The sequence below is a fragment of the Hoplias malabaricus genome, chromosome 9 (genome assembly GCF_029633855.1).
Source record: "Hoplias malabaricus isolate fHopMal1 chromosome 9, fHopMal1.hap1, whole genome shotgun sequence".
NCBI lineage: Eukaryota > Metazoa > Chordata > Actinopteri > Characiformes > Erythrinidae > Hoplias > Hoplias malabaricus.
The window spans coordinates 8104311-8120706 of NC_089808.1; the positions used below are offsets into that span (position 1 = coordinate 8104311).

The window sequence follows — 16396 nt, forward strand, 5'->3', positions numbered from 1 at the left end:
CACACAGGTTTATTTAAGAGGGCAAGAAACACTTCAGGAAATCTCAACTCCAGCCCAGTGAAAACTCTTCACCGCAATCACCCGTTATTTCTAAATGATAGTTTCTTCTCTTTTAATAACACGCCTTACCCATGGTGCTTTCACTGTTTTTAATGTTTGAATACGCTCATGAACATGGTCTTACATGAAAATTGAACTATCCCAGTGCAGCCAACATTTAAACATTGTTCAAAGAAGGGCCATGCTCCAGTTCCACAGCAATTAGATCAGAATTGCATTGAAATGATTCAGAGAAACACATGCTGCTCTTTCACGAAGGTCTCCCATTTCCCATTCATGAAAACCACTGTCAAGCAAAGCTCCACATTTGGCACCCGGCTTTGTCCTATCAGAGAAAAGTGGGTGTAAATAGGGCAAGATTATGCACTGGACTTCATCCACCTACCAATTACTGAGCTTTAAAAATAAAGCTGCTTGTAAACATTAACATTACTAGCGGCAACAAGCTGCTGATGACTGCACACGATTGTCTCTTTTCAGGACGTTCTGGTTTTTTCATCGACTTGTCATAATAACTTACATTGCCCGTTGTGTTTACTGGCATGTTTGTTTACCTATGAATGAACGTCACTAATATTTTAACCGGTCGTGCTGTTGTATTCTCTTGTTTTGTCTGGTCCCTCAGTTCTGAGGCCGTTATGTTGATTTTTTTATGGTTTATTTTATGGTTTATTTCAGCTTTTTTATATTCAAATTCCAATGACTGAATACAGTGGAACCTCTACCTACGAACTTGATCCGTTCCGTGACCCGGTTCATGAGTAGAAAAGTTCGTTTCTCGAGTCAATTTTCCCCATTTAAAATAATGGAAAAGCAATTAATGCGTTCCAGCCCCCACCCCGAAAGTCACCCTTTTTGCACTGATATATGTTTACAACACTCTCAAATTAGTAAAAAAATACATGTAGCGTTACTAAAAATAAAAGAGAAATACAGTGGAAACAGTAATAAAAAAGAAATAATAAAGTTTTATGTGGTTACACATCGCTACCTTGAAGACGTGACGACTGGCTGGAGGAGTAACACAGGCACTGGCTGTATGACGGGAGGTGGGGGTGGGTGGAATAACGGAGAGTAGGCGGGTGAATGTGGGGAGACGAAGCGTAGATACGGCTTAACTTAGCACAAATTTCGATGTCTGCTATTTACACTAATGCTAAATTGCTAAAGCTACAATGTGCTAATCTTAAAAGCTAACTCAAGTCTGGGCGCTGGGAGACTCACCTATTGGGGTCAGTGGCCATTTCCAGCCGCCGGCTCGGCGGAGGCTCGGGTTCGTTTCTAGAGTCATGGTTCGTTGGTGGAAGCAAAAAATATTCAAATGCCCGGTTCGTATCTTGGAAAGTTCGTTAGTATAGGCGTTTGTTAGTAGAGGTTCCACTGTATCCTTAGGTTTTTGTTTTTGCTATAAAAGAGTGTAATTGCATTATTATGCTATTATTTTGTCATTACATCAGTTGCATAAAATTGTCTTTAAATAACAATAATATAGTTTTTCATAATTATTTCTCGGACAGTACATCAACATCAAAAAATATATAAACAAATAAAAAATATGGCTGTTGTTACAGGCCTAGCTTTTGGCTGTGCACAGTTTGATGATCTCAGGGCTTCTTTGTTATTGGTCCAAGGAAATGTCAGAACCAATCATTTAGTTTGTATGCCGTAACTCATTCGCGTAACGTAGAGAAAACCTAAACTCGAGATTCAAAGAGAAATCAAGAACATTTACCAAACATGAAAATATCTCCACGCCGTTAGACAACACAAACCTCAGACAACTGTAAACAAACAGCAGTAGCAACAAACCACAAACAGTAACAAACACTCCCTTTCCCAAATACTCCCCTAGGTGAAGCACATGACCAAGCCTGATACCTCATGAGGCCAGAACTCCAAGACAGTTTCACTTTTTTTTTTTTTGCCTTTTCTCTTTCCTCCTATAATCTTTTTTCCTCCTCCTTTCTTCTAAGAGATTTCACATCTAGTGAACCCCCTGAACCTCCTGCTGCTTTCCCCCCAACCCCCGAGTTCAAATTAAGAATTTATTTTAACCAGCGAGTGGCTCCACTCGACACATGTCTGCGTCTTGTGATCAAAGGTGTGCGCGTTCCTTTAGTGCAGTCAGGGAGAGCTGACACACACACGGGAGGACATTAAGATTGAATAACCTTCACACCAACACACACTTCTCATTATGAGGGGGGAAAAAGCGAAATAGAGGAAAAAAGTCGTAAAAAAAAAAAAAAACTTCACGCCGCTGCCGGGCGATGTGGGTCAGACGAGCTGCTGGGGCAGTGTTTACTGATTACAGACAAATAAAGAGATGAAGACAATTGTGGAAGGCGTGACCAATTGTCCTGTGTGATGTCACAGAGGAAGGTGGGGCCAATCCCGGCATCTGTTACACAAGAGCAGAGAGTGGATCACTTTTTCCAGCCCGGCTGGGTAATAAGAAACAGATGTAGCACTGCGCCATGTGAGCAGCCATGCGTGTTTATATCAAGTTCATTCTGACTTCATTTAGTCGACTGTCACTGAAAACTGGACCTAGCTACAATGAATGAATGAATGAATGAATGAATATTCAATCTCTACTTACAGTTAACTTCAGAAAGCACTACAGATGTGAAGAATTAATCTGTCAAAAACCAATGTTTCATTTGCATAAACACAAATAGCTGCTAAATTTGCACTGAAAAAATGTTTTCACCCACCAACCCAGGTGATGACAGACTTAGCCCAGGTTTTTACACTGGGCTCAACACCTCCATTCCACCCAGGCTTGGAACTGGCACCAGCAGTGCCCAAACACTCTGACCCTCATGGTCCCAGAGCTGCATATGCACCATAGGTGGAGCAGGATGGTGTGTGGCAGGGTGGTTTTTTAGGCCCAAATACAAACTGCTTTTTAGGGACCCTGCCAGACACAGGCCCTTAGAATCAGTTAAACTTTAGCCATCCATATAGTGTCCATGTTCACGCGATCATTTTCTGTAACCAGCTGATCAGGGTCATGGTGGTATAAACATACCCTGGACCACACACACTTACCCTGTCATTAATAAAGTACCAATTAAAATATTAAAAAAAACATATGTTCTACAAAGGTGTTCCATAACAGACTTTGTAACAGTTTATAATAGGACGTGTTTACACAGAAACCAAATCAAAACTGCACTAAAAGAGAATTCCATCAGTAACTACATTTGGGAAGATGCCAGCTATGGTGTTTTATGATGTAATAAAAAATCTAGATAAAAATATAATATATGGCCAAATCTTCGGAACAAATTCTTATCAAACAAAATGGTATTTTGTTGCAGTTAAATCTTCTCCATTCCTGGGAAGGTTTTATTCTAGATGTTGGGACATTTCTGTGAGGATTTAACGGCAGCATGAGGCCAGGTATTGATGTTGGATGATAGTTCTAGACCAAACACCACTCCACCGCATCCCATTGGATATTTCGTCATCACTCCACCATGACACAATGCTGAGGGGTTTAATACCCCTCTGGCTGAAACTTGGAACTGGGCACGGTGAACTTAAAAAAGCTCTCCGGAGTCTCCCCTTCTACTGACAATGCATTCCAACGGACATTAGATAATACAAACTGGATATGGATACTAACTCAGCATCTGTGCCTAACATGAACACACATTAAAGGCTAAGCACCAGCGATATAAAAGTGTCAAACAAATAAATACAGTGGAATTTGAGTTCCTAACGTGTTTATTGATAGTCAGAAAACATGTTATTTCTTACAAATTCAAGGAATAAGGTTTAAAAGACCGTTGGTCCCCCACCCCCGGTGTTCAGAAACTCTAATAGGCGTCTTGCCTGTGACGTAGATGGTGGACAGCAACTCTTACTTCGCCTGTTTTAGTTGGTGTTAGTTAACGTTAGCTTGACTCGCTAAACTCAGTGGCTCAGATTATACTCGGCTACGTAGCTGCATTACGGAGGTTTATAGTGTCAGATGAATTCGAGTTCGACTTCGATCACATTTACAAGAATAACGGTACCTCTGAATTTGAGTTTAGCTTATTGCTAGGCTATTGTCATGAATAATATTTGTTATTTAGCTAGATACTGTCATAACAGTCAGTCATAACGGTGTTTTACCGCGGCGTTGTTCAGCTGTTGTCCACCAGTGACGTCATGGTTGCGTTCAAGAATTTCCGTAGCGAGCTCGGGTTTTTCCATCAATTTAATAAAATTGTCAGTTTTAAAGCAAATTAAGCTGTTATTTTCATTTTAATTCATAGTTATATATGTCAGTAACTAAAATAATGTGGAATATTCATGGAGGTCCATTAAGTGGTGCTTGGCCTTTGAATAACTTAATTGGATATTTATATATCATCACTGACCAGAGAAAAATCATGTAAGTAATTTCGGAGCATTTCTATTGGTGGTGAATTTTTTGACAAAGTGTGAAAGACAGATTCAGTGTTGAATCAATGATGTAGTAATCAAAAAAATTGACCAACATTGAAATACATGTTTTTCCTTGGACAGTGACGATATGTGGTGTCTACAAATGTTTGGAGATATAACGTAACTGCCACCAATCAACATTCATATTACTGAAAACCTGCCTTTAAATGATTGCTTATTTACTGATAAATCAAAGAGTTTCCCTGACCGCTAATTATTATGCAGTACAAATTTACACGTCTCCAAGAAAACACTGGAAGTGGTTGAAAACGGGATTGACTCCCATATTTCAAATAAAGTCCTGGAAAAAACATGCATATGGATAATGTTATGGGCCTTTTCCTCCAAATGTTAAGAGGGAAAAAAGAGAGAGGGAATGTGAGAAATACAGAGGAAAAAAACTGGGCAAGAAGAATCAAAGCTATTAAAAATGAGAGCAAGACCCTCACACTCTGCTTATTTCTGCCTCCTTCAAGCAGGAAAGAGAGTGAGAGAAAGAGAGAGAGAGAGAGAGAGAGAGAGAGAGAGAGAGAGAGAGAGAGAGAGAGAGAGAGAGAGATACTATTGAGCGGAGCATCTTGCCATGCCATTAGTGCAGTCGCACAACAAAGGAAATGAATAATAGAGAGGCTGATTTCAGTAGAGCCAGGAGAGAGAGAGAGAGAGAGAGAGAGAGAGAGCAAGCTTTCCTTTCTATTCCCTGGTTCTTTCTTTCCTCTGGCAGCAGTGCATTGATCTCTCTTTCTCACTCTTTTTCCCCTGCACCTTGCTATCTAACCCACCCCTTAGAATAAAAAAAAAAAAAAATATTCAAAATTCAAAAGTCCACTCCAGTCTAGTCCAAAAACTGACAGTGGCTTCCACAGAGTAGCTCAAACCTCACACACTCAGGGTGGAAAGGAAAGAAAAGAAAAAAATGAAGTACATAAAAAAGAAGAAAAGAAAGAAATGGGTTGGGGGGGGGTTAGAGCAAGACGCATGTGGTTATAATTACACTCAGGCAGCACATAGAGCTACAGCCAAGGATCACCCGATTCTGGAAAGAAAGAGGGAATGAAAAAATGAAAAAGAAAGATGTGAAAAAGGAGGAGAGAACGTACACTGTCTCATTAAATCACTGACGCCACGCTACTCCTAGGTAAAGTGCACACTTTTCCATCGCCGTTTCCTTTTGTGACTAATTTTTCTTTTCTTCTGGAAGCGTGTCAAACAGTGATGTGAGCTGGAAACTCTTTTTTTCTTTTTTTTTCTCAATCTCTATCGCTCTTTCTCTCTTTCGTGCACACACACACACACACACACGAAATGCTAGAAACATACCTGGAGGCCAATTTGTGAGCAGCCCCTCACCACGGTGAGATTGAGCTGTGAGACTGTAATTGGCCAGAGAGGTCGACTCAATCACGGTGCCAGAAGAAATGTAAAATACGTTCATAATGAGAGGTAGGTTTTCATCTTTTCTAACACCAGCTCCTAACCCTCACTACGTGTCCAAACATTTCTACATTTGCAGAAATTTTGACTACTTTACTTACAGCTACTTTAAAGCTCACTCTTTGCTGACATGTTTAAATAGAACGTCAATAAAATGACAAGTGAGCAAGATATTCTGGAGCAGACATGCACAAGCTAAAGCTCCCAATGCTCAATGCCAAGTGTTTGCTAGAGGAATATAAAGTCCCCTCGAGCACTGGGCTGTAGTGAATTGGAGTGGATATTTATGAAGTAAAATTGTTTTGTGTAATTAGACAAAAAAGTGAAAGGCCGAAGAGTGAAGAATATATTTATGTTTGAAATAAATTAAGAACTTAAGGTTTAGTTAGACCACATTGTTAAAATTATTCATTGGGTTGATGTTTAAGGGTGTTAGAAGTGGACTAATAATAACAACAATACGTCTTATTTGTGTTATTAGTAATCTCAATGTTATATCATTAATAAATTATGACATTAATACATTCATTTTCTATCACCTCTTGATTCTGTTTCAGAGTCACTGTGTGTTCGTTTACCCAGAAACACTGGGTGCAAGGCAGTAATCAAACCTGTATAGCCTCTCAGATACTAGCATATAATCAATTTTTAATAACCAAATCCACCTACTCAGCATTTGTTTTGGGTCTGTGGGAGGAAACTGGACCACCCGGAGAAAACCCATGCAGACACAGGGATAACACACCAAACTCCTTCCAGACTGTGATTTGAGACAGGGTTTGAACCCACGACCCCAACACTACCTGTTGTGCCACACTTCCACATAATAACAACAATATTTTAATTAATATTGGGTCCTCGACTTACGACGTTGATCCGTTCCTACGTCGCGTCGTAAACCGATTTGCGGTGTAAGTCGGAACATACATACATACTGTACGTAAATAACATACTGTAAGCACTTATCCTATCCTAACACCTATCCTCCTCGGTCCCGAGCCGCGTAGCCATGTATTCTTCCGCCGCGAAGTTTTCGTTACGACATTTACGACGCAAAACCACTTAAGTCGAAACAAGGCTTTATACAGTAAATGGGAGATGTGTCGTAACCACGAAACATCTTAACTCGGGACTGACATAACCCAAGGACCTCCTGTATACATAATAATAATATTTATTTATAAACCATAAAGTAAGAATTTTCAATAATATAATGAACATCGTTTCTACAAAATACTGCACAAAAGGTACAATTTACTGCACAATTTAAAGTGGTTATTAGTTTTAAAAAAATATTTCCAACTCCTAAGCTGTTTAAAAGTCCCTAAAGGTATTAGAAAAAATGTAAAATAAAAGTAGTCAAATAAAGAAAGTATTCCCCACATTGGCCAGCTAAAGCCATTATAGTGTTCATAAACCACTATCCCTCTCAAAGCATCTGAGCACTTTCTGCTCTAGCCCACCTCAGCATTATTGCACAGTAAGTATTGGCTAGTGTCAACAGCTCCTGTGAATCACACCGCGACATGACCTGCCATGCATCCACCAATAATTTATTGAGCCCAGAACACTGCAACACAGGCAATGTTCCTTTCCTTGCAAAAGAATGGATTTTTTTGGGTACAGGCGGAGAGACAGGTCCTGGAGGTCTACTGTTAGCTCACCTTATCTCCCCTGCTTGCAGTATAGCATCAGCCCTTTCACATTTAGAACAGGGACATGAAAGTGGGGAATTAAAGTTGAGAACTTTTCAAAAGTCACTAAATCAACATTTTTACACTCAAATTCCTGTGGTTGTTATTAATGGGGCTTGTATTAATTAACCGTTAACCCTTATTTCAAAGAAAGAAAGTGGTTCAGTGGGTTAAAACAAACATGTAAATAGCACTTTTTAGGTGAATTAGCACATTAGCTTCTATCAATACACAAACTGTGAAATAAAACAAATCAGTTTTTTATGAAATACATAAGTCTGAGGACATGATATAGGATGAGTAATTCTGATTTTGTGCGGTGTCTTACTTAGAAAGCAGGCACTGTGTCCTAATCTGAGTCTCTAAAATCACAGCACTGGACTCCAGTTGCATCACAGGACCCATGTTTATCTGAGATGCTAACACAAGGCTTAATGGGGCAAAACCAACAACGAGTGTGGAGAAATACGAATACAGATGAAATATAGAATCAAACGGCTAAAAACCTTCTGCTTACTGTTTGGTACCTCACGCTTCATTTCATTTTCAACACTAGCTGCAACTGGTTGTTCTGAACAGCTGGTTACATAGAGTGAGAAAAGTGCTGCGAGGTTTGATCCTTGTGGTATTTTGACCAAAGCATGTCACATACAGAATTGTGTTAACTTTTGGAAAAAGTGCTATTATAGGTTTCATTTTAAACCTATTCCCTGTACAGAGGTAGTCTGATTTTTTCCGTCTTTGGTTTAAAACATAAAACACTTTGAGATCATACAAACTGGTGTCAAATGTAAATCACAAATGTAATCATTTTTTGCCATTCATATTATAAATTTTACTGACCAAGTTGTTAAAGTGGAACATTTTGAGAAAATGAATATAGCTACAGCTGACGTTTTCTTCTTCTAAAAGAACTAACATATGCTATTTAGCTAACTTACACAGTGTTTGTGACAATATGGCTGCTGTGAACTGAGAAGAATTAGCCCAAACACCAGCTAGCATCCTTCAGTTTTAACTAATCAGTATTTGATTATGAGTTTCAACTGACTTCTGTTCCAGTAAGGATATTCAAGAGGCTTTGAGGTTTCTGTATTTACCATCACAGAGACTAAAGCCTGAAATCTGAGGGGAATTAACACAAATAGCAGCAATCAGCTTTCAGTTTTAGATCATCAATCAATGATTTTCCGTTTTCAACAAGGTTTTGTTTCCAGAACATTTCCAGAGAGGTTTGGTGTTGTGTTATTCACTATTCCAGAGACTTAAGGAAGCTATCTGACTGGAATTAGCATAAAAATCAGCTAGCCATTTTCAGTGTTAGCTAACCAGGCTTTGATTTCTTTCTCTAGCCATTATTTGCTTCGATATGTTAGCAAATAATGAATTAGTAAGGTTATATTTTCCGTTAATAAAAATAAGACAGTGGTATTAACGGATGGTAATGACGCCTGTAATGAGGAAGAGTTTTCGTGTTACTGTCACATAATGTTTGTATGGTAATTACCCATTCACATATAATTGTGATATTGTCGCATAAAATGTCAAAAATATGCAACTATGTCATGAATTGCAATCTCCTACATATGTGACTATATCACGAGTAGGTGTGAGACCGGGTTGTAGTCAAGCTGACTTATTAGTATTAAGCTTTAACAAAGCCTGATGTCTGTGTTTAGCTCTGAGCTGAGGTGAATTCTAGTGTAAATGTTTTACTGGTTAAAGAACTTGAGTAGAATTCACATAAATAGCATATTTTTTTTTTACCATAATCTTTTATTTTGAGCATTCCTTCCATTTAAAAATAATATATTTTTTGTATTTTCTGTTTACATGCATGTAATTAGCATGAAACATTGCAATTTTTTTCAGCTTTAACTTAACAAACTTTGATTTTAATATTGGCTTACGTTGAATCCAGTCAGGAATTTAGAGACATATAGGCCTGTCACCATAGCCAGTTTTTGTGGTCAACTGTTTTTGTTACAGAAATATTAGTTCATTCATTCATTCATTTTCTGTAAGTCGCCAATCCACCTACCAACATGTGTCTTTGGACCGTGGGAGGAAACCAGAGCACCCAGAGGAAACCCACGCAGACACAGGAAGAACACACCACACTCCTCACAGACAGTCACCCGGAGCATGACTCAAACCCACGACCTCCAGGTCCCTGGAGCTGTGTGACTGACACTACCTGCTGCACCACCGTGCCGCCCAAGAAATAATAGTTATAAGCAATATTATTGTCATTTTAAATATTAATGTCCATTTCAAACTGGAATATACATCTTTTATATATTCTACATAAATAAAACATAAATTAATAGCTCCAGAAGAGTGAGACCACAGAAAAACAGATCACAGAATATGGCAAAAAAATACTGGTGACATTCTTATTTATATGAAGAAACAAAACACCAGTAAACAAAATGCAGTAAACTGAGGTCAGCAAAAATGATTGCGGTATTATCCATAAGCCAATAATGCAATTATTGCGGCACTCCTAGATACATAAGCCTCTAAAGTTTCAGACAATGTACAGTGGCAGCAAACAACGTTTCTGTTTTTCTCTGTTAGCTGTTTTTATATATGTGGAATTAGCATGAGTACAAATTAGCATTTGTTTGTTTTAAATTAACAATTTTTATTTTGTTTTTTGTATATTCTTTTCTTGTCATTTTCAATCAAAAGTTTTAGCTATTTCTATGATTACCATTACAAACTAAAGCCAGAATTAATAAGATATAATCACATTAATGTTGATTCCACTCATATTTTTCATTTATGCTTTTTTGTGTGTGTTCAATGTCACAGGGATCTGTCTTAAAAACGCAACAAATAGCCTTCAGTTTAGACTTTCCCGAATTTAAAATTTCGTGTTTGAATGTCGATACCGTTCAAGGCTAGGTGTTTTGTGTTTAATCCTGCCATGTGGGTTACAATAGCCATTTTTTAGTGGCAGCGGCGAGCGGAAAACAAAGTGCCGGCAGCTTACTCGACGGCAATGCCAACCTTTGAGGGCCGGCAGTCCCTCGTGCCTGCTGGGCGAAGTCATCCATATCAGGTTTAAAATAACCACACATGAGACCTAACCTTTACATGAGACAAATGAAAGAAGAGCGGGCTCTCGCAAGCGTTCGGGAGCAGGCCTCATTCACAGCTGAGTCGAGCCAAAGCATGACCTGGATTACTGCACGCTGCCTAGAGGCTAACGCTCAATGCCACATGAGGTGACAGGAAGCATTCATCTGGTAAAGCACTGATACTGCAGCATCAACAGCAGTGGAGGAAAACACGAGGGGGCATGCACTGGTACACACCTCATACACACCTCCAGTCCACAAAGCAAGCATGGATGTGGAGTCCGTCTGTTGAGGAGTACGTAGCTTCACTGATATAAACAGATCTAATCAAATGCAGATGCCAATACACCATACACAGCCATGCTGACCCAAATGTCTCTTCACTGAAGCAACAAAACCTTGTATCTCCAGAACACCAATTTTAGAGCAGCTACGATAAATATTTCGTAATTTTCAAATGATAATATTGCAAGTAATTTTGGATAAATTAGTTATTAGCAAGAGCAACTTACTACCAAATTACGTCAACAAATCGGAGTTACAAAGTTCGGTTCTGACATTTTCTAATGAAACAGATGGCAAGATGTAGATACACGGTATTGATCTGTATAAATGGCATTTTCCGTATTTGCGTTATTTTAAAATTCTATAATGTATCCTGTAAAGTTTTCCTGCATGTGTCAATGGTAAATATTTTGATTAAAATTATATATATCGAATGGATATGGAATACAAACAACAAAACAAAAGACTACGATTTACGGCTGGCCCGAACAGCATATTTACAGGCTTTGAATGTGTGTTGTAGTTCCCAAACATGTCGTAGAATATACATTCTCAATATCGCCCGTAAGTACCCCATGCAGAATATAACCAAAATTTGTAGACACTGCAATTCTCGTGATTTTTGCTACATTTATGTGCATTCTTTGCTGAGACATGCATTTAATCTCCATAGACAAAGCATACGGGTCTATAGTCACAATGCCTAATACCAAACATCAGCAAAAGTGGTAAAGTGAAACTGCATACTCTGGAGCAATGGAGCAATGTTCAATGCCTTTGGGATGAGTTGGAATGCTGTCTGTGATCCAGAACTTCAGAACCAGATATTCTATTTATCTACTGTGTAGCTGTTCCCAAAAAGTAAATGAGTAAATGCTGTTACTACGGAAAATGGGGAATGGATTCCCTTGATTTCTAAAGGAAGGCTGCATGAGCAAGTGTCTTTGAACTTTTGGTCATTTCTACATATTTAGTGGCATCTTCCAAATACTAAACAAGGAGACGATATCGTCGTAGTCTATTTGAATTATTCAGGCCAACGCAGTCTTCAATGCAGGCACACCGGCTACACATAAATGCTTGGACGTTCACAATCAATGAAATATTACCGCTTAGAATGGCAGCCTGCCCAGGAGTCTGCTGGTCCTCCGTCACATTGTCTTCTACTGCCATAGAGAAGAGGAAAAAGAAGAAAGAGAGAGAAAAAAATTAGACAACAAAGGCGCCAGCCCAGAAAATCCTTGACTAAACAATCTCAGCCTAATCTGTTAAAATCTCTTAAGCACAGATTCTGTGTTTGTGTTGTTTTTGCATTGATATTCAGGGGGAAGCTTCTTGCTGCTTGGGATTCCTTCTCCAGGCTTTTGTTCGACCTGAGATTTTGAAGATATTCTGCTTATTTTTAAATAGGCGGGAGTTTTTTTTGGTTAGTTTTTGTCCTGAGTATCCCACCCCCCACAGCCACCCACATACATCACTTATTAAGTTGTGCAATAACAAGAAATCCCTCTTCAAAGATACGAAGATATGGGCCTGCTGTCTAACACAGTAATAACTTGTCGACTTTGTCCTGGGAAGAAAACACAACACTGACACTCTTCCAATCACGAGTGTTAGTGAGAACACATTTCAGAAAAGAAAAAAAAAAGGAGGATGCCAAAAGTAACAACCTGCGTCCTTCCCGTGCCAAACGGCAGCTCAATACAGCCTCGTTACCCACAGCAGTTTTGCTGCTTGTCCTTCCATTAGCTGAGCCATGTCTGTGCATTCTAATGACTTAACAACAGCTAGGAAGCTACAGGGTCCTCAGATGAACCCCCCCCTGTTCCACCACCAACGCCGCTTCCCCTCCCGTCCTCCTCCTTGTCCGCTGTTTAGACAAATTCATTACATGGCAATCGAGCGCCTTTTGATGAGTGTGCCATTGTGTTCGGGTTTACGTGCGGCAGAAAGGGGAGAAAAAAAAATAAAGAGCGCGCGCCTGCTTCATTAGAGCCTACTTCGCCTTTCTCCTCATCTGAAGCTGGAAAGCGCTCCTGTCTTGCATGTCAGGTGCGGAGAGCTAAATGGATTTTAGCAGCGGGACCAGAACAAAAGACTCCCACCTGCTCCATGGAAAATGAGGCTTCTCCAGGAGGAGGCTGGAGCTCTTCGCCGCTCCCTCTACGCACCGTCCCCCCGAAAGAAAACCGGGCCTTCCATTATGCCTTCCCCCCCCATTCTAGCCTTTCATTTCCAGAGCACAGGAAGAAGCGGGGGTCCCGACAAGAGCAGTGTCCTGACGGGGGCCCGACGCTGGAGAGTGGTCTCGAACGGAGTCTTTTAAAAAGTCCTCCATTTGACATAATTAAGTCAGAAGCCAGTGCTGCTGGAGTAGCTGTCCTGTGTGGGGAAACCACGGGTTGGCGGCGGGCAGCTGTGTCCAGCTCCCTCTACTCCTCTGCGGGACACCGAGTCAAAGCCTGCCATGGAGAGAAATCAAAATTGGGACTGGGCCGATCATTACAATGGCACAATTCTTTTTTTTTTCCCCGTGTTAACAGCACTGTCAGCCTGACTCCAGCCTTTCACAGTCTATAGGAAATCTCTTTTATAATGGAAGAGAGTTTTACAAGAGGCTGTAGCTAAATTCTCAAATCCTGTGTAATCCTGCCTTTGTAGTTGCCCTTTTAAGAAAGTAACAGCATCGATAACTACTTTTTTAAGAATATGACCTCAAACATATGTTTATTTTTGTAACCAGGTAATATTCTATGTATTTCAATTAATACAAGAGAATGTGTTTTAGACTTAGCTCAATTTTCGTGCCAAGTTTTGATGCATGAACAGTATTTTTACCGTGAAATTACAGCTTCAAAACCATTGTGAATCTTCACGGACCTGTAATGAGGGAGTAGAACCATTGTCTTTGCTACAGCTAGGCTCAGCACTCCAGGATCCACACTATGTAACTTACAGAGGAGGGTAGGAAACCATAGCCCGACTCTTACCTAACTTTCCTTTAAACCTACAAAAGGCCCTGTATGTCACAGCTGATAGTGTTCATGAATTCCAATTTTCTTCAAAAGTCAATAGTTGTGATCAAAAACTGTAGAAACAGTTCGTAACTAGTACGTGTAACAACCTTTAAATATTTCTTAAACATTACATTTCACATCCTGTCACTGTCAGCGGTGTTGTTTACATCTCGACCGTTTGGTTATGTCAGAATTATGACTAACTGATAGACTACATCCGTACACATCCTTTTACAGTCATGACTGAACATGCTGTTGTTTTCCCACATGGTTTGTTTTCATTCGTGAGCGGTCGTCTCCGAGAAAATCGCGGCGATAAAGTTTGGAAAACCTGCTCTACTACCAAGTGTTCGCATCCAAGACGGACGCGCAGCTGGGTCACGTTCACGTGAGCTAAATGAATTTCTCCGTCACCACGGAGGTCTGTGCACATTTCAGTCCGGACAGGAGGGGGGTTCTTAATAAATCCCCCACAGCCAAACGGGAGATGGGTGTGAGGGGAATTCATATTTTTTGTTTTGATTACCATCCCAGTCGGCGAGATCCGAGGAGTTGGGGCAGAAAATTCCCTTTAATGACACGTTCAGAACTTTTGCATTACGCCAGCAAAACAGTCATTTGTCACCACAGCGCTCTCATTAAAAAAGTTTCTGCCATTTAAACCGAGCTGCGTGTATTTTTTTATATTTTTTTTGCTCGTGTAGGACCACTGTTTTGTAATATACAGTACATAAAGTCCTCCTCTGCAGGAGAGTGTGATGGGTTATCCTGCTGGGCAACTGATTAGCCATTAACAATGACAACGATATGAGGACTGCTGTGCAACCTGCTATACTGGCTTAGCCCATTGATGGCAGAAATGGAGGCTCTGTAACCTAAGGCTTAGGAACAGCTCTGAGGAGTGAAAGCCTCATGCAACATACAGCCCAGTACATGAGGGATACAAATACACACACTGCAGGAAATGCACTATGTATATGGTAGATACCCCCACCCTTTCCCTCTCCCCCTTCCCATTGAGTTCAGTAGTGGTGTAAATTTTAATTACACTACGGGAGCAACAAACCCACGTCTTACAGTAATGTTCAAAAGGCATAGGTAACCCTTCATTTACTTACTAGTGCTCATGGCCATTTAGTTTAATATATATATCACCTAACTGCATCAGAATACATGCCCCCCCCCCCCCCCCCCCCAAAAAAAAAAAAATATATATATAAAAAATTACGTTATATGTACAGGGGGTCCTCGACTTACGACGTTGATCTGTTCCTACGTTGCGTCGTAAACCGATTTTCGGTGTAAGTCAGAATATACGTACATACTGTATGTAAATAACATACTGTAAGCACTTATCCTAACACCTATCCTCCTCGGTCCCGAGCCGCGTAACCGTGTATTCTTCCGCCGCGCACACCAAACACGAAGTTCACGTTACGACGTTTACGACGCAAACCACTTAAGTCGAAACAAGGCTTTATACAGTAAATGGGAGAACTCGTTACTGACCTCACCCGAGGACCTCCTGTATACATGATAACGATATTTATTTATGAACTATAAAGTAAGAATTTTCAATAATATAATGAATATCATTTCTAGAAAATACTGTCCAAAAGGTACAATTTACTGTACAATTTAAAGTGGTTATTATTTTAAAAAAATTTCCAACTCCTAAGCTGTTTAAAAGTCCCTAAAGGTAGGGTTAGGGTTACGACGTTACAACATTTACGACGCAAAACCACTTAATTCGAAACAAGGATTTATACAGTAAATGGGAGATGTGTCGTAACCACGAAACATCGTAACTCAGGACTGACGTAACCCGAGGACCTCCTGTATTTATATATATACATATACATACATACACACCAACCCAAACAGACACACACACACGATTAAATAGGCGCTATGCAAGGCATCATCTAACACTAGAACTATGAGCATGAAAATGACTTTAGAGCTGAAAACAACCAAAGGTGTTGCTGTCCACCATTCCACAGTGAGAAGGCAACCCATGCATGTGGGTCTGAAAGGATGTGTAGCTGTCAAAAAGGTGTTACTGAGAAAAGAGGAAAAACTGCAAATCAAACATGGAAGCTACTCGTGTCTTCCGATCAACGATAGGCCATCCCACAGTCCTGTCCTGAACACCACAGGGTGTGTTTGAGATCACTTGGATCACAAGAAGCAGAAAATGCATGCAACATTTAAGACGGAGCATTGGAGGTGTGGCAAAATGGCTGCGCAGCGGTAATTCATAAAGAGTGGAAATACCGAGTATTGTGCTACAGTTACTAGTTTATTTACTAGTTTAGTTATTAGTTTTTTTTTGTGCTACAGTTACTAGTTTAAGCCAATTGTTTAAATTAAAATA

General features: G+C 39.9%; 1 protein-coding gene across 4 annotated transcripts in view; it reads right to left on the bottom strand.

Moving 5' to 3' along the window:
* LOC136707684 (zinc finger protein 521) overlaps positions 1-16396 on the bottom strand; it is a 179188-nt gene that overhangs the window by 153818 nt on the left and 8974 nt on the right. For all 4 annotated transcript variants that reach the window (XM_066681899.1, XM_066681898.1, XM_066681897.1 and 1 more), the window contains one exon: positions 12112-12168. In XM_066681899.1, the coding sequence (XP_066537996.1) occupies positions 12112-12168 (57 nt within the window). The remainder of the gene's footprint in view (positions 1-12111; positions 12169-16396) is intronic.